The sequence below is a fragment of the Hylobates moloch genome, unplaced genomic scaffold (assembly GCF_009828535.3).
Source record: "Hylobates moloch isolate HMO894 unplaced genomic scaffold, HMol_V3 SCAFFOLD_3, whole genome shotgun sequence".
NCBI lineage: Eukaryota > Metazoa > Chordata > Mammalia > Primates > Hylobatidae > Hylobates > Hylobates moloch.
This window is the reverse complement of record NW_026652278.1, coordinates 104,709,923-104,730,044: the sequence shown is the minus strand read 5'-3', so window position 1 is coordinate 104,730,044 and position 20,122 is coordinate 104,709,923. Positions and strand designations below refer to the sequence as shown.

Sequence of the window (20,122 nt, the reverse complement as noted above, 5' to 3'; positions counted from 1 at the left end):
TTTTTTTTTTGAGACGGAGTCTCGCTCTGTCACCCAGGCTGGAGTGCAGTGGCGCAATCTCGGCTCACTGCAAGCTCCGCCTCCCGGGTTCAAGCCATTCTCCTGCCTCAGCCTCTCTAAGTAGCTGGGACTACAGGCGCCCGCCACCGCGCCCGCCACCACGCCCGGCTAATTTTTTTGTATTTTTAGTAGAGACGGGGTTTCACCGTGGTCTCGATCTCCTGAGCTCGTGATCCGCCCGCCTCGGCCTCCCAAAGTGCTGGGATTATAAGCGTGAGCCACCGCGCCCGGCCTAAAAGTCAAATTTTAAAAGGCCCGTATTTATATAAATGCGCAATACTTTTTAGTAACCTTGACTAACATTTTTGTTTAGGATTATCTGATTTTAGAAAACTAAGTTAAATGTTTTTCCTTATTTTCTGTTTCAGAATGAGAAGACACTGAGAATGCACAGAGGTTTAGAAATAAGATTGGGTAAAAGCTTTATAAAGTGGGATAGCAAGCACTCTACATGTTTTACTTGTTGCCCTACCAAAGATAAAAATGCCTGACTACCCCAATTTTCTGAAATTTAACTTGAATTCTAAATCTTAACTACCTCTTTCCTTTATAATCTTTGAGATGAAAGTGTAAAGGTTTTAGGTTCTCTAACGAACCCAAAATACCACTAAAGCCATTTTCCATTTTCAAAGAATATTTAAAGAAATGCGTATTTCAATATAAAACCTGAAAATGCTGAATTAAGACACCTTAATAACATGGCTAGCCAATTACTGATGTGACTTTAGCATTAGAAAAATATTATCAAAATTGGCTAAGTTCTAAATTTAAGCATTTGGTTTTATACTGTTAATATTGTAGCTTTCTGATATAGATATCAAAGAAAAATGATCTGATTTTTTTCCTGAAAACAACAGTAAAATATAAACTTTTTGTGAAAAAATCCATGTCAAGATAGGAAATACATTGTTTCAAAACTCAGAATAATTGTTATGAAAGAACTATAAAATTACAAATTTCTAAAAAAAATACACTGAAAATGTCTCTCTAGGAAAAAATATGCAACTTGTTAGACACAAGAAAATATGGCATTACCATAGGGTGCAGTCAACTAGGCTATGAGACTTTAAAAACTCACAAAAAGTAATTAGCACCAAAATTGTCTGAAACTTCAAATGATATACTAAAGTAGGTCTAGGTCCAAATGCTACATTTTAAAAACGTTATATTTAACCTGGGAGCTTTCCCCAGCAATAATAAATATATTATTTTCAACCTTTAGAAAACGTTCTATCTTTACTGATTTTCATCACAATATTAAGGTAGTGTATGCTAATTATCATTTACCTTAGTTTAGGCTGGGTAAGGACAATTGAAATCCAAATATTTCCCAAATAATATGAGATTATTTGGTGGGGAGGGTGAATGGGGAGCAGTTTTCTAAGTGAAACTTACTTTTAGCTTGTTTCATACTTTTTCTTCTAAAATGTTTTATTGGAACTCTTTATAAGAACTATATTGCTTGATTTGAATTCCATGTCCTGTTATTTTCCCTGTTCAATTTCTGGTGGTGTTACTTAAGATTTGGCATGGGGATAGAGGTGTATAAAGGAGACAGAGATCATAGTAGTGAAACAAGAGTTTTGAATAAGCTAATGTATATTCAAAATATATATTCAACCCTGTTATGATCAAGAGTTTAGTTTTAAGTGACATCCATGTATAAATTTACTTACAAAACAGCCAGCACACAATTTGAAACAAGGCAAACTTTTTCGGTTGTCAAAAAGTGATATATAACTTCTTCAATTACCTATATGGCTACCAAATGTCAAACAATTCAGTTCGGCCATGTTTTACTGTTGCACATAAATAATAACAAGGCAAAGAACAGCAACTAGCCCAAGGGCTTGCAGGCCAAGGAACCACAGCATAACCCAAAAGAAAATGACTATTACTGGTTCCACAATTCGTTCTCCAAAATACATCCTTGTGAAGCCCATGTTGATAAGGTTTTTGTTCAGTTCACCAAAAAGTGTTCCCATTTTCTTGTAGTCATCTCCAACAGGCTCACCAGTGTGGTTTTGTGAGTCTTCAACATCCTTTAAAAAAAAAAAAAAAAGACAAAACATGAACATAACATGAGAAATATGTAAACGTCTTTAAGAACCTTAGTTCTTCATCTTCCAAAGTGTTGGGCATGCTTCTGATAATTATTCTACAAGTACCTGTTAATACAATCGGAATGTTCTTTTTGATCCTGGAATTGCACAAAAATGACTGCTTAAGTGAAGAATCATGTTTGTATTTCTCTTGTGAGTGACCATGATTTCAGAACACCCTTTTCTGCCACCCCTTTTTTTTTTTTTTTTTTTTTTGAGACGGAGTCTCGCTCTGTCGCCCAGGCTGGAGTGCAGTGGTGCAATCTCGGCTCACTGTAAGCTCCGCCTCCTGGGTTCACGCCATTCTCCTGCCTCAGCCTCTCTGAGTAGCTGGGACTACAGGCGCCCGCCACCACGCCCGGCTAATTTTTTGTATTTTTAGTAGAGGCGGGGTTTCACCATGGTCTTGATCTCCTGACCTCGTGATTCGCCCACCTCGGCCTCCCAAAGTGCTGGGATTACAAGCGTGAGCCACCGCGCCAGGCCTGCCACCCCCCTGTTTTATGAGGCAAGGCCTGATTGCTCTGTCCTGGTAAGATTCTGTTTAGACGGTTTCTTTGACACTAAGACTTTAAGAAACCGAGCCTCAGTTGACCAAAGCATGTTTGCTGTTACTACTGAGCAATCCTCAGCCACTACTGCTGTGATCTTTGTCTTAGGCTCAGCTAAGCAGACTTCAGCGCAGGCCCCTGCATAGTTTCCTGTTCATTATATAGATGCCCTAAATGCCTCTTATTAATTTCATCAGGAGAAACAAATAGTTTTAATACAAAGTTTTTTTTTTTTTTACAATAAGGCCAAATGTCTACCCAGGAGTTAATATCCCAGAAAATGTCTACATGCACCCAATTATACATACCAAAAGTATTATTTCTATTATCTTCTGGTTGTATTACAATTAAGGCCATGACAGTTAGTAAGCTACTGTTTCTTGGCTTCAAACCCACTCTTTGGAATTCTGCAAGCATTTCTGTCTCCCTGTTACGCTCTGCCAATAGAGGGACCAACGTGACACTTCACAGGTAGAGAAGGAAGAAGGAATTTGCTGTTTCCTTCAGATGGGTTTCTTAATCCTGTTAAGTCTCACTCTAGCAATAATTCTTCACTCTGACAGCAATAGTGCCTGCTAGTAGTAGCAGCTGATTGCAATTTGGGGGTTTTCCAACACTTGTAGAACCGATCTCAATGTGCCTTCTTGAGATGCCAGCTCCAATTACTGGGTGCTTCTTCCTCAGATACCCGTTCCCAGGTCTATAGGCTCCCTCCTCTGAACTCAGAGAAATCAGCACCAGACAAGCAGTGACCTGTTCTCGAAAGTCTGAATTTCAGCTCCATGGGGGCCTTTTTTAAGCTTCTCAGTTTCAGTAAGTCCATCTATCTCTTTTTCTTTCTGCCCAGTCCTATGAGTGGTTGTCTTGGTGATATTTTAGTGCAGTGGTTTTTAAACTTTAGCATGCGTTAGAATCCGCTGGAGGGCTTGTTAAAGCACAGATTTCTGGGCCTACTACTAGAGTTTCTGATTCAGTAAGTCAGGGTTGAAGCTTGGAATATGAGAATTTGCATTTCTAGGAAGTTTCTAGGTGATGCTTATGATGCTGGTCTGGTGACCATGCTTTTCCAATACCCAGTTAACAATTACTTACATTAAATTATCTTTGTTAAAATAATTGGTATAGTTTCTCCCCCGCCTCGACCCTAGTAGAATCACAAAAGAAAAACTATGTCATGTAGGTGAGATAATTGTAATTTATTAAATCTATTTTATTTAGGAGGCATGATTCAAATAATTATTCAATTATTTGCTCATAGTATGTACACGATGGAGGATTTATTATATGTTTAAAAAGCCTTTAGATATACGCTTCACATAATAAGTATTAAATACCATTAAGTATGCTGTATAGGCCAACGGAAAGCAAAATTAATTATCTTATAAGGGAGTGTCACGAAAATCACCTGCCACAAAGAGCCAATGAATTTGGGGAAGTTTTAAGACATTCTTCAAACATCTGAATCAAACTTACATTCTTTTAGTAGAAACCAAAGCTTGATCATTTCAGTCATCAATCAGTAAATAATTAAAAATATTTTTTCATTAAATAAATGAGGGCTATATGAAGCCTTATTTTCTATTGTACACATAGAGTTTAAAATAAATCTTTAAGGGAAGAGTGAAAAAAATCTAACTTTTGTTTAAAATAGAAAATCAGACAAAATGATTTTCAGTATGACTTTAAGAAATGAGCTTTTCCCATATACTAGTAATTTATGTACAGTAATGAGTACGAAGGGGGACTGATGAGGTAGTAGAAAAATGAAACTCACTGGGGCATCTTTGAGTCTACATCGTGTGTTCAAGCCAGATTTACTTTTGAGCTATACTTTTATATAATTTTTTTTTATTATTATTATACTTTAGGTTTTAGGGTACATGTGCACAATGTGCAGGTTTGTTACATATGTATCCATGTGCCATGTTGTTTTGCTGCACCCATTAACTTGTCATTTAGCATTAGGTATATCTCCTAATGCTGTCCCTCCCCACTCCCCCCACCCCACAACAGTCCCTGGAGTGTGATGTTCCCCTTCCTGTGTCCATGAGTTCTCATAGTTCAATTCCCACCTATGAGTGAGAACATGCGGTGTCTGGTTTTTTGTCCTTGCAATAGTTTACTGAGAATGATGTTTTCCAGTTTCATCCATGTCCCTACAAAGGACATGAACTCATCATTTTTTATGGCTACATAGTATTATATAATTTTTTTTTTTTGAGACAGTTTCGTTCTTGTTGCCCAGGCTGGAGTGCAATGGCACAATCTCGGCTCACTGCAACCTCCACCTCATGCTTCAAGCAATTCTCCTGCCTTAGCCTCCCAAGTAGCTGGGACTACAGGCATGCACCACCATGCCTGGCTAATTTTTTGTATTTAGTAGAGACAGAGTTTCACCACGTTGGTCAGACTGGTCTCGAACTCCTGACCTCAGGTGATCCACCTGCCTTGGCCTCCCAAAGTGCTGGAATTACCAGCATGAGCCTCCGTGCCCGGCCTATTTTATATAATTTTTAAAATTACTTTTGGATTTTCACTTCTATCAGAAAAAGAGTGAGAAAAACAAAATGTTGTAGAGTTATCCAGGGAGTTCACATCCAGGCTGCAACACTTTAACTGAGTGACATGACCTTAGCTAAATTACTTCACTTCTCCTGAACTTCAGTTTTCTAATCCATAAAATGATTTATGTGATCTTTTTTGATATTGATAGTTTTCTCTTAAGTTATAATTTGTGGATCTTTTCTGTTTTTAAAAAATTGATTTCTAAATTATTTTTTCCTTCACTGACATATTACGACTGGGTCAATTTTATGTTTCTTGTACTTTGATATGATCCATAACATTATATTACATTTAAAAAAACCCCTTATTCTTGCCTAATATTGAAGCTTTCTTTTCTTTAGGGTAGAACTTGAAGAGTCCTCAATTTAGTATGTAATTCTGCTGATCCCTCATCCCTCTCTATTTCACCAGTGTTTAGCATGTTGATACTATTTCTGGCCTTTTTTTCTTCATTTTTTATTAAAGTTTAAAAAAAAAATTTTTTTTTTAACTCTTCCCAATTTCTTGTAATCTATGCACTCATTGTACTTTGGGGTTTTTTTGTTGTTACTGAAGCTTTTTAAGACTTTTTTTTTCAGTACTTTTGTGGTTTTAGTACGAAGAAAGTACCCTAATCTGGTGTGGTAGGTACTGTCTGAAGGTTTAAATTCTTTGTAAAATAAATTAAATCTACAAATGCTTGTGGGTTTTTCAGGGGAAGAAGGAGGTGTTGCAACACTTAAATCAAAACAGAGAGTTACTAAATCAGGCCAGGCGAGGAGACAGCAATGCTCACATTATCTCAGATCTTGAGATCAGCTGGTGGGATTGAGACTGGAAGCTGAAGACCCAGTAAGGACAGGTCTGGGCAAGCTGTGGCTGTCACAGCCTGCTTCTTCTTCTTCTTCTTTTTTTATTATAAAAAAATTTAAACACACACAAAACTAGAGAAAATAGTATAATAAACCTATATACGTATCAACTAGATTCAGTAATTTCTAAAACTTTGCCACCTTACAGAAATACTTCTTAATCTGGGTAATCTGATGAAGAAGAAAAAAGTTAAAAAAAAAATCACTAGGCTAATGCCTAAAAGTAACGTATCTTCACAAATGAAGTTCTGTAGAAACATCAAATATATCCAGCAATGAATTGGATAGGGGGTTCAAACAACCCTAAAGGAAGACATTTAAGAATGTGGAAAGGGTGTCAGTTTCCAGACAGGCAAAGGAAAAAAAAAAAAAAAAGAACGTGGAAAAGGAAAATGAGCAATATTCTTCAATCAGTGAGATTACAGTCAATCTCATTACAGTATTTTATGTATCTAGGCTATCCTCTCAAATAACACAGTTCTAAAGGATACAAAGACTGGTGTGTTGGTAAATGTTTAACAATGGGCTTTGTTGGGGGTTGGGGGAAGCTCTATTTTACAATGTTTGCCAATTCTGTCATGATTTCCAATTTCTGTAGTGTTAGTACTTCCACTGTTGCCAATTTCAAACTATTAACAGCCAGCTCACAAAGTTCCTGAAAATTTAACAACTTGCTCTTTGAGGACTGGTAGGAGCCAGCACCAGCACTTCACTGTAGGAATAAGAGATACTTGAAGTAAGTTGAGGTAAAGGCCTGCATGGTTATAGTCAATGAGTTTGATCCCTCCCTTCTTTCCGTCAATTGGTGCATTTCTATGTGTGTGTGTTTTTTTTTTTAAGTTTACAAAATTGACAAGCTGAGATAATTAAGTAGAATTAACTTATTACAAATATATTGCAAGTGGGTAAATTGTATTAAGGACTATATTATGACTTGAGTTATGAGATACAATGAAATGCATGTGGTGTCACAAAACTACTACAAGTAACAACATATTGCTTTTTCTGGATTGTCTCATGCAGCTATCAAAAGGTCATCCAATTCAATTATTTTTAGAAGTTCTTGTTTACAATAAAATTTAAGCCATGTGGCTGATTTGTGAGGAAGAGGGCTCTCTTGATGCTCCCTAGGTCAGTGAATGGCACCATCATCCATATGTCAGATCCAAAGGTCAGAACTCTAAGGCATTCTTGACCCCCTCCCTCTCCCTCTTCCCCATGACCCACATCCAGCTCATCACCATATCCTCCTTGTTTTACCTCCTAAATATTTCTTTAAAGTGTATATACTATTCCATCTACTGCTATAATCCTAAGAGTCTACTAAGATCTCTTGACTATTCCAATAGTTTCCTAACACTGCTACTGCACAAGTCCATTAGCTCCCCTATAATCTATATACCACAATGTAGCCACAGTGGTTCTTTCCAAGTGCAAATTCAACCATGCCACTTCCATCCTGCTTTTAGGATCAAGGCCAAAATCTTTACATGATCTATGAGGCCCTACTTAGTCTGGCTTCTATCTGGGTCTCTGGCCTCATTCTGTCATCAGCCTTCCTCTGTCTTTATTTCAGCCACAGAGGTCTTTCAGCACTTGCTCACCACAGGGATTTGCACACGCTCTTTTCTCTACTTAAAAAACTATTTCCGGGGGGTGGAGCCAAGATGGCTGAATAGGAACAGCTCTGGTCTACAGCTCCCAGCATGAGTGATGCAGAAGACAGGTGATTTCTGCATTTCCAGCTGAGGTACCAGGTTCATCTCAAGTGGGGAGTGCCAGACAGTAGGTGCAGGACAGCGGGTGCAGCGCACTGCGCGTGAGCCGAAGCAGGGCGAGGCATTGCCTCACCCGGGAAGTGCAAGGGGTCAGGGCATTCCCTTTCCTAGTCAAAGAAAGCGGTGACAGACGGCACCTGGAAAATTGGGTCACTCCCACCCTAATACTGCGCTTTTCTAATGGGCTTAAAAAATGGCACACCAGGAGATTATATCTCGCACCTGGCTCAGAGGGTCCTACACCCACAGAGTCTCGCTCATTGCTAGCACAGCAGTCTGAGATCAAACTGCAAGGCAGCAGCGAGGCTGGGGGAGGGGCGCCCGCCATTGCCCAGTTAGTTGTTTGATTAGGTAAACAAAGCAGCTGGGAAGCTCGAACTGGGCGGAGCCCACCACAGCTCAAGGAGGCCTGCCTGCCTCTGTAGGCTCCACCTCTCGGGGCAGGGCACAGACAAACAAAAAGACAGCAGTAACCTCTGCAGACTTAAATGTCCCTGTCTAACAGCTTTGAAGAGAGTAGTGGTTCTCCCAGCACGCAGCTTGAGATCTGAGAACAGGCAGACTGCCTCCTCAAGTGGGTCCCTGACCCCCAAGTAGCCTAACTGGGAGGCAGCCCCCAGTAGGGGCGGACTGACACCTCACACGGCTGGGTACTCCTCTGAGACGAAACTTCCAGAGGAACGATCAGGCAGCAGCATCTGCGGTTCACCAATATCCGCTGTTCTACAGCCACCACTGCTGATACCCAGGCAAACAGGTCTGGAGTGGACCTCTAGCAAACTCCAAGAGACCTGCAGCTGAGGGTCTTGTCTGTTAGAAGGAAAACTAACAAACAGAAAGGACATCCACACCAAAAACCCATCTGTACGTCACCATCATCAAAGACCAAAGGTAGATCAAACCACAAAGATGGGAAAAAAACAGAGCAGAAAAACCGGAAACTCTAAAAATCAGAGCGCCTCTCCTCCTTCAAAGGAATGCAGCTCCTCACCAGCAACGGAACAAAGCTGGACGGAGAATGACTTTGATGAGTTGAGAGAAGAAGGCTTCAGATGATCAAACTACTCTGAGCTACAGGAGGAAATTCGAACCAATGGCAAAGAAGTTAAAAGCTTTGAAAAAAAATGAGACGAACAGATAACCAGAATAACCAATGAATACAAGTCCTTAAAGGACCTGATGGAGCTGAAAACCAAGGCAAGAGAGCTACGTGACGAATGCAGAAGCCTCAGTAGCCGACGCGAACAAATGGAAGAAAGGGTATTAATGATGGAAGACGAAATGAATGAAATGAAGCGAGAAGTTTAGAGAAAAAAGAATAAAAAGAAACGAACAAAGCCTCCAAGAAATATGGGACTATGTGAAAAGACCAAATCTACGTCTGATTGGTGTACCTAAAAGTGACGGGGAGAATGGAACCAAGCTGGAAAACACTCTGCAGGATATTATCCAGGAGAATTTCCCCAATCTAGCAAGGCAGGCCAACATTCAAATTCAGGAAATACAGAGAATGCCACAAAGATACTCCTCGAGAAGAGCAACTCCAAGACACATAATTGTCAGATTCACCAAAGTTGAAATGAAGGAAAAAATGTTAAGCACAGCCAGAGAGAAAGGTCGGGTTACCCACAAAGGGAAGCCCATCAGACTAACAGTGGATCTCTCCGCAGAAACTCTACAAGCCAGAAGAGAGTGGGGACCAATATTCAACATTCTTAAAGAAAAGAATTTTCAACCCAGAATCTCATATCCAGCCAAACTAAGCTTCATAAGTGAAGGAGAAATAAAATACTTTACAGACAAGCAAATGCTGAGAGATTTTGTCACCACCAGGCCAGCAAAAGAGCTCCTGAAGAAAGCACTAAACGTGGAAAGGAACAACCGGTTCCAGCCACTGCAAAAACATGCCAAATTGTAAAGACCATCAAGGCTAGGAAGAAACTGCATCAACTAATGAGCAAAATAACCAGTTAACATCATAATGACAGGATCAAATTCACACATAACAATATTAACGTTAAATGTAAATGGGCTAAATGCTCCAATTAAAAGACACAGACTGGCAAATTGGATAGTCAAGACCCATCAGTGTGCTGTATTCAGGAAACCCATCTCACATGCAGAGACACACATAGGCTCAAAACAAAGGGATGGAGGAAGATCTATCAAGCAAATGGAAAACAAAAAAAGGCAGGGGTTGCAATCCTAGTCTCTGATAAAACAGACTTTAAACCAACAAAGATCAAAAGAGACAAAGAAGGCCATTACACAATGGTAAAGGGATCAATTCAACAAGAAGAGCTAACTATCCTAAATATATATGCACCCAATACAGGAGCACCCAGATTCATAAAGCAAGTCCTGAGTGACCTAGAAAGAGACTTAGACTCCTACACAATAATAATGGGTGACTTTAACACCCCACTGTCAACATTACACAGATCAACGAGACAGAAAGTTAAGAAGGATACCCAGGAATTGAACTCAGCTCTGCACCAAGCAGACCTAATAGACATCTACAGAACTCTCCACCCCAAATCAACAGAATATACATTCTTTTCAGTACCACACCACACATACTCCAAAATTGACCACATAGTTTGAAGTAAAGCACTCCTCAGCAAATGTAAAAGAACAGAAATTATAACAAACTGTCTCTCAGACCACAGTGCAATCAAACTAGAACTCAGGATTAAGAAACTCACTCAAAACCGCTCAACTACATGGAAACTGAACAACCTGTTCCTGAATGACTACTGGGTACATAATGAAATGAAGGCAGAAATAAAGATGTTCTTTGAAACCAACGAGAACAAAGACACAACATACCAGAATCTCTGGGACACATTCAAAGCAGTGTGTAGAGGGAAATTTATAGCACTAAATGCCCACAAGAGAAAGCAGGAAAGATTCAAAATTGACACCCTAACATCACAATTAAAAGAACTAGAGAAGCAAGAGCAAACACATTCAATAGCTAGCAGAAGGCAAGAAATAACTAAGATCAGAGCAGAACGGAAGGAAATAGAGACACAAAAAAACCCTTCAAAAAATTAATGAATCCAGGAGCTGGTTTTTTGAAAAGATCAACAAAATTGATAGACTGCTAGCAAGACTAATAAGAAAAGAGAGAAGAATCAAATGGATGCAATAAAAAATGATAAAGGGGATATCACCACCGATGCCACAGAAATACAAACTACCATCAGAGAATACTATAAACACCTCTACGCAAATAAACTAGAAAATCTAGAAGAAATGGATAAATTCTTGGACACATACATCCTCCCAAGACTAAACCAGGAAGAAGTTGAATCTCTGAATAGACCAATAAGAGGCTCTGAAATTGAGGCAATAATCAATAGCTTACCAACCAAAAAAAGTCCAGGACCAGATGGATTCGCAACCAAATTCTACCAGATGTACAAAGAGGAGCTGGTACCATTCCTCCTGAAACTATTCCAATCAATAGAAAAAGAGGGAATCCTCCCTAACTCATTTTATGAGGCCAGCATCATCCTGATACCAAAGCCTGACAGAGACACAACCAAAAAAGAGAATTTTAGACCAATATCCTTGATGAACATCGATGCAAAAATCCTCAATAAAATACTGGCAAACCAAATCCAGCAGCACATCAAAAAGCTTATCCACCATGATCAAGTGGGCTTCATCCCTGGGATGCAAGGCTGGCTCAACATATGCAAATCAATAAATGTAATCCAGCACATAAACAGAACCAAAGACAAAAACCACATGATGATCTCAATAGATGCAGAAAAGGCCTTTGACAAAATTCAACAACCTTCATGCTAAAAACTCTCAATAAATTAGGTATTGATGGGACTCATTTCAAAACAATAAGAGCTATCTATGACAAACCCACAGCCAATATCATACTGAATGGGCAAAAACTGGAAGCATTCCCTTAGAAAATGGGCACAAGACAGGGATGCCCTCTCTCACCATTCCTATTCAACATAGTGTTGGAAGTTCTGGCCAGGGCAATGAGGCAGGAGAAGGAAATAAAGGGTATTCAATTAGGAAAAAAGGAAGCCAAATTGTCCCTGTTTGCAGATGACATGATTGTGTATCTAGAAAACCCCACTGTCTCAGCCCGAAATCTCCTCAAGCTGATAAGCAACTTCAGCAAAGTCTCAAGATACAAAATCAATGTGCAAAAATCACAAGCATTCTTATACACCAATAACAGACAGAGAGCCAAATCATGAGTGAACTACCATTCACAATGGCTTCAAAGAGAATAAAATACCTAAGAATCCAACTTACAAGGGATGTGAAGGACCTCTTCAAGGAGAACTACAAACAACTGCTCAATGAAATAAAAGAGGATACAAACAAATGGAAGAACATTCCATGCTCATGGGTAGGAAGAATCAGTATCGTGAAAATGGCCATACTGCCCAAGGTAATTTATAGATTCAATGCCATCCCCATGAAGCTACCAATGACTTTCTTCACAGAATTAGAAAAAACTACTTTAAAGTTCATATGGAACCAAAAAAGAGCCCACATCGCCAAGTCAATCCTAACCCAAAAGAACAAAGCCAGAGGCATCATGCTACCTAACTTCAAACTATACTACAAAGCTACAATAACCAAAACAGCGTGGTACTGGTACCAAAACAGAGATATAGACCAATGGAACAGAACAGAGCCCTCAGAAATAATGCCACATATCTACAACTATCTGATCTTTGACAAACCTGACAAAAACAAGCAATGGGGAAAGGATTCCCTATTTAATAAATGGTCCTGGGAAAACTGGCTAGCCATATGTAGAAAGCTGAAACTGGATCCCTTCCTTACACCTTATACAAAAATTAATTCAAGATGGGTTAAAGACTTACATGTTAGACCTAAAACCATAAAAACCCTAGAAGAAAACCTAGGCAATACCATTCAGGACATAGGCATGGGCAAGGACTTCATGTCTAAAATACCAAAAGCAATGGCAACAAAAGCCAAAATTGACAAATGGGATGTAATTAAACTAAAGAGCTTCTGCACAGCAAAAGAAACTACCATCAGAGTGAATAGGCAATCTACAGAATGGGAGAAAATTTTTGCAATCTACTCATCTGACAAAGGGCTAATATCCAGAATCTACAATGAACTCTAATAAATTTACAAGAAAAAAACAACCACATCAAAAAGTGGGCGAAGGATATGAACAGGCACTTCTCAAAAGAAGACATTTATGCAGCCAAAAAACACATGAAAAAATGCTCATCATCACTGGCCATCAGAGAAATGCAAATCAAAACCACAATGAGATACCATCTCACACCAGTTAGAACGGCCATCATTAAAAAGTCAGGAAACAGAAGGTGATGGAGAGGATGTGGAGAAATAGGAACACTTTTACACTGTTAGTTGGACTGTAAACTAGTTCAACCATTGTGGAAGTCAGTGTGGTGATTCCTCAGGGATCTAGAACTAGAAATACCATTTGACCCAGCCATCCCATTACTGGGTATATACCCAAAGGATTATAAATCATGCTGCTGTAAAGACACATGCACACGTATGTTTATAGCAGCACTATTTACAATAGGAAAGACATGGAACCAACCTAAATGTCCAACAACGATAGACTGGATTAAGAAAATGTGGCACATATACACCATGGAATACTATGCAGCCATAAAAAATGATGAGTTCATGTCCTTTGTAGGGACATGGATGAAACTGGAAACTATCATTCTCAGCAAACTATCACAAGGACAAAAAACCAAACACCGCATGTTCTCACTCATATGTGGGAATTGAACAATGAGAACTCATGGACACAGTAAGGGGAACATCACACATTGGGGACTGTTGTGGGTTGTGGGGAGCGGGGAGGGATAGCATTAGGAGATATACCTAATGCTAAATGACGAGTTAATGGGTGCAGCACACCAACATGGCACATGTATACATATGTAGCAAACCTGCACGTTGTGCACATATACCCTAAAACTTAAAGTATAACAATATTAAAATTAAAAATAAATAAATAAAAATAAAAATACAAAAAAAAAACTACTTCCCCTCTCCTTTGCTTAGTTAAGGCATCCTCTTCTTGGTCTTAGCTTAAGTTTCAACTCAGTCTCACAGCATCAGATAATGCTCTTTCAGTGCATTCTAACTCAATGCCAATGTGTGTTGTTATTTGATTAATGTCTACCTGTACTATAAACTTCATGAAGTAGGAGCAGTATTTATTTTTGCTGGCCACTGATATCCTCTGATATGAATATGTAGCAAAGGCTATGTCCTGGGAATAGCAGCATATAGAAATATCTCAATAAATATTTGTTGAATAAACAGGAAGAATTTATCATGTGTTTTTCTGGCAGGCATTAGAGAAGTATTTGATAGATTTTCTACTTTGCTCCTTTTTTTTTTTTTTTTTTTTTTTTTTTGCCAAACAAAAGACGGGCACTATTTTCCAAAATATTATTTACTACAGTAATCTGAAAACAATGTACATGTTTTTATGGGATTGGCAGTATTTCTGTTGCAGACATTACTTAGCATCCAGTCTTCTTTCCTCTTCCCTATTAGAACCTTAAATCCAGCCTTCATTCTTCAGGTGAAGTGAATCCTACCTACTCAGTTCCAGAGATGATTCTAAGTGTAATTTTCTCTTTACTAGAGCTAGTTTTGGAAAGGGCATGTGATCCACTTTGGAACAATGACTTTTGCATGTCTTTTGAAAAAATTATTCCTAGCTCTTCTGGGTCAACTTTGGAAAGTGATCCTTATTTTCTTTTATTTCTCCACATATATTCCTCAAGTAAAGAGAACTTGTACTTAATATTAGTTTTCTATGGCTTCCGTAAGAATTATAAATGTAATGGTTTAAAACAACACAAATGTATTATCTTACAGTTCTGTCTATTAGAAGTCATGTTGGCAGGACTGAATTTCTTCCTAGAGGCTCAAGATAATCTATTTTCATACTTTTCCAGTTGCTAGAGCTGCCCACATTCCTTGGCTCCTGGACCTCTTCTTTCATCTTCAAAGCTAGCAGTACTGCACCTCTTTGACTATTCTTCAGTAGTTAACATTTTCCTCTGACTACAGTGAGAAAAAGTTTTTTTAAATTTAGACACTTTTACAGCAATTTTATACCACATCATTTTTACTATATTTTACAAATGTATCAGTCAGCAATGAATTGAAAAAGAAAAACCTAGCTTTTCACCACGTTTTGAGAAACACTGGTATAACGAACACCTGTATTTTTTACTGCCTACATTTAACTGTTGTTAACAAACAGAAATATAGAATTCTTCATAGAGAAATACTGTATAAAGAGGACATAAAATCAGGGGCCTCAAAAGTTTTAATTTTAAATTATTTCTTTAGCTCTTTTTAAAATAATTTCGACTTTTATTTTAGATACAGGGGGTACATGTGCAGGTTTGTTACAAGGGTATACTGCATGATGCTGAGGTTTGGCGTATATATTCCATCACTCAGGTAGTGAGCATAGTATCCAATAGGTAGTTTTTCAACCCACACTCCACTTTCTTCCTCCACCCTCTAGTAGTCCCCAGTGTCTACTGTTGCCATCCTTATGTCCATGAGTACCCAATGTTTAGCTCCTACTTATAAGTGAGAACATGTGGTATTTGGTTTTCTGTTTCTGCATTAATTTGGTTAGGATAGTGGTCTCCAGCTGTATCCATGTTGACTGCTACAAAGGACATGACTCTGTTCTTTTTTAGGATGTGCAGTATTACATAATATATATACATTATGTAATATATGATATATATATATCACATTTCCTTTATGCAATCCACCATTGATAGGCACCTAAGTTGATTCTGTCTTTGCTATTGAGAATAGCACTATGATGAACATATGAGAGCTGTGTCTTTTGGTAAAACAATTCATTTTATTTGGGTATATATGCATTAATAGGATTGCTGGGTTGAATGGTAGCTCTGTTTGAATTTCATTTTTTAAATATATATATATTTTTATTATACTTTAAGTTCTAGGGTACATGTGCACAATGTGCAGGTTTGTTACATATGTATACATGTGCTATGTTGGTGTGCTGCACCCATTAACTCGTCATTTACATTAGGTATATCTCCTAATGCTATCCCTCCCCCCTCCCCCCACCCCACTACAGGCCCCGGTGTGTGATGTTCCCCTTCCTGTGTCCAAGTGTTCTCATTGTTCAATTCCCACCTATGAGTGAGAACATGCAGTGTTTGGTTTTTTGTCCTTGCGATAGTTTGCTGAGAATGATGGTTTCCAGCTTCATCCATGTCCCTACAAAGGACATGAACTCATGATTTTTTATGACTGCATAGTATTCTATGGTGTATATGTGCCACATTTTCTTAATCCAGTCTATCATTGTTGGACATTTGAGTTGGTTCCAAGTCTTTGCTATTGTGAGTAGTGCTGCAATATTAGACCTAAAACCATAAAAACCCTAGAAGAAAACCTAGGCAATACCATTCAGGACATAGGCATGGGCAAGGACTTCATGTCTAAAACACCAAAAGCAATGGCAACAAAAGCCAAAATCGACAAAGGGGATCTAATTAAACTAAAGAGCTTCTGCACAGCAAAAGAAACTACCATCAGAGTGGCTGAAGTTCTTTGAAAAGTCTCCAAACTGCTTTCCACAGTGGCTGAACTAATTTATATTCCCACCAATAATGTATAAGCATTCCCTTTTCTCCACAGCCTCACCAGCATCTGTTTTCTGACTTTTTAATAACAGCCATTCTGACTAGTATGAGATGGTATCTCATTGTGGTTTTGATGTGTATTTCTGTCATGAGTGATGATGAGCATTTTTTGATGGCTGCTTTTATGTCTTCCTTTGAGAAGTGTCTGTTTATGTCCTTTGTCTTTTTAAAAAGTGTTGTTTTTTGCTTGTTGATTTAAGTTTCTCACATATTCTGTATATTAGACCTCTGTCAGATGCACAGTTTGTGGAAATTTTCTCCCATTCTGTAGGCTGCCTGTTTACTCTGTTGATAGTTTCTTTTGCTGTGCAGAAATTCTTTAGTTTAATTAGGTCCCACTTGTCAATTTTTGTTCTTGTTGCAATTGCTTTTGGGGGCTTAGCCAAAAATTCTTTGCCAAGGCCGACATTGAGAAGGGTATTTCCTAGATTTTCTTCTAGGATTTATATAGTCTGAGGTCTTACATTTAAATATTTTGATCTTTGACAAAGCAGACAAAACAAGCAATGGGGAAAGGACTCCCTATTTAATAGTGTTGAGGACTCCCTATTTAATTGGCTAGTCATATGCAGAAGAATGAAACTGGATCCCTACCTTTCACCATATACAAGAATTAAGTCAAGACAAATTAAAAGTTCTCCGTATTTAAGAATCCATGTGATTAGGTTTGATCCACCTGGAAAATTAGGATACTCACCACATCTCAAAAGTCCTTAAATTTAATCACATCTGCAAAATTCCTTTTGCCATGTAAGATATCATATTCTCTGGTTCTGGGGATTAAGATGTGGACATCTTTGGAGAGACAATTATTATGCCTAGCATAGTATTTTATTATAAAATTATTTCTTTATATATCTATTTTCTGTCACTAGCTTTGAATCCACTAAGGGTATTAAGGGCAAGAGACATGTCTTACAAATTTTACATTAGTACTTTGTATATTGCACTGTGCCTGGCCCATCATAGACTCATAATAAGTATTTGTTGAAGGAACAATGGAAATATTCTACAATAACATACTATGCAAAAAACTCACAAAAATTTAAAACAAAGAAAACTTAAATGTAATATCAATATTCATCATATTCTTCCATGAACACAGTTGTGGATTTTTTCAATATTTTTCAAATATTTATAAATTCTAGACTAAATTACAGAATATGACAGCTGCTAGCTAAAATTTATATGCTCAGCATAATTCCTAACCCACTGCGTTTTAAGAGCAGACACTAATACATACAGATGAGCTCCTGTGGGTCTGATTCTCTCTCAAGATGCTTGTAATTTTCAGAGTAATAGTAGTGGTAGTGCTATTAATGGTAGAGTAGGAAAGCCAACCCAAGTGCCTCCTATGTAACATGCATTGTGTTTTACATGCATTATCTTGTTTGATCTTTGCAACAATCTGTAAAGGAGGCACTATTATTTCCCCCCATTTATAGATAAGGAAACTGTAAAGTTTAAGAGGAATTAAATGTTTGGACACTGACCTATACTTAGTAATTGAAAGATCTATGATGTGAACCTAGATATTCTTACTCCAGGGGACCCACCATTAATCCCTATACTGTACACACCCTCCAGTTATTATTACATTAATAGCTAGCATCTAGTTAATGCTGCTTAGTTTTCAGAGAAATTTTATGTATTCCACCTCTGAAAAGATAAGTTATATAAATACACTTTCACTTTCCACAGAATGAATACATTTTACACAGCAAAATGAGTATCACTATCTTTTTCCTTTACATCTTTTCTCAGTTTACAGAATACCTAAAAGTATTCAAGCAGAAAAGTTGCTCAAATTCTCATTTTCGTCATGTACAAAAATTTAAACTAAGTAAAGCTATTTGCAGCAAGTTAGTACATTTTCATAGCTTTCAAAAGTAGTAATGAATTCAGATTCAAATGTGAAAAAAAAAGACAGCAAGAATGAAGAGATACGTGGTTGGCAGAATTGCAATAAGACAACAAACAAAAAACCTCCCCAACAAACAATAAGCAAACCCATAAGACTTCACATATAAACCAGTACATGAGTGCAGAAATACAGATGGAGCTTTTTTCCTGTTCTAACGTTAATCACTTTTGTCTTTGCCAAAATTTATTCTTTGTATGTGAGGTCCCAATGGAAAAACATTTGTCAAATGTACAGTTTCCTTTGTGGTTACACAGAGAGTACTGACTATGACATGCACATGAAGAGTGTTCTCACCAAAACAGTGATATTCTTTTTTTGGTCCATGATTAAAGACATACGTAAAAATAGAGGGGTGTTCTAATTGATTCAAAATCCTTCTTAAAAGATACCCCAAATTAATGAGAAATTAAAGGTAAACCCTTAAGTAATCACTGGATTTTTGAGAAGCATCTTCAAAGATAATTAAATCACAGTCTCTTACTTTAGAAATTAGGAATGAAGAGTTTAAGTCCCATAGCCCATTAACAAAAAACCAAGGCTTTGGTAGCAAACAGGACAGATTCAAATCCTGCTCTGTCATGTATCAGCTGTGTGACATTGGGCAAATTACTTAACCGCTGACTCTCAGTTTCTTCACCTGTAAAATGTGTATAATAATACCTACTTTATAGAGTTGTTGTGATAAGAAAACCGATAAAAGCTTTTTGAATAAGCACTCAATATATGGTAATTATTATTACTATATTTTTGGCAGAATTTATATCTTGTGATTTTTACTTCTATTATCTATTGTACCATGCTGCCTGAGATAATTAATGCCTTAGTGATTATCTTTCTCATGATAATTAAGTTCAGTTGTATTTTTTCAAGTGTTACAACAATTTAATTACATAGAAATTGAAGTGGGATGTTTTCTATGGAACATCTCTACCCAGAGAACAATCTGTGCACGTTAATATTGGTAGAATCTGTTTACTCACTTTGGAAAGGGCACAAGCTACATTCTATAAACAGGCTTTTGCTGAGTGAGTTGACAATTTAAGATTCACTTATAACTGTCTTCCTGTGTCCAGTATTACATGTTGTTGTGTTAATGCATATCATTACATATGCAGTATTGAAAATCTGCATATGTAGAAGTTTTTGCCTGTCTAGTATATATACCATATATTCTACTTGATTTAACTTTGGGGAAACCATACTTTACCTGCTCTTAGTCCATGTGTTGGTTGAAGATGTCTCCATTCCCCAGCTCCAAGCCTGCCCAATAAGAACATTTCATTTTCTTTCTTTTTTTTTTTGAGACACAGTCTCACTCTGTTGCCCAGGCTGGAGTGCCATGGCATGATCTCGGCTCACTGCAACCTCTGCCTCCCGGGTTCAAGTGATTCTCTTGCCTCAGCCTCCTGAGTAGCTGGGATTACAGGCACCCGCCACCACACCTAGCTAATTTTTGTATTTTTAGTAGAGATGGGGCTTCACCATGTTGGCCAGGCTGGTCTCGAACTCCTGACCTCAGGTTATCCACCCACCTCAGCCTCCCAAAGTGCTGGGAGTACAGG

The 20,122-nt window shown here is 38.0% G+C and overlaps 1 protein-coding gene across 1 annotated transcript in view; it reads right to left on the bottom strand.

Moving 5' to 3' along the window:
- Positions 1–7: 7 nt before the first annotated feature.
- FAM241A (family with sequence similarity 241 member A) overlaps positions 8–20,122 on the bottom strand; it is a 49,835-nt gene continuing 29,720 nt past the window's right edge. The window contains exon 2 of the mRNA XM_032145467.2: positions 8–2,102. Coding sequence (XP_032001358.1) covers positions 1,857–2,102 — 246 coding nt within the window. The 3' untranslated portion in view covers positions 8–1,856. The remainder of the gene's footprint in view (positions 2,103–20,122) is intronic.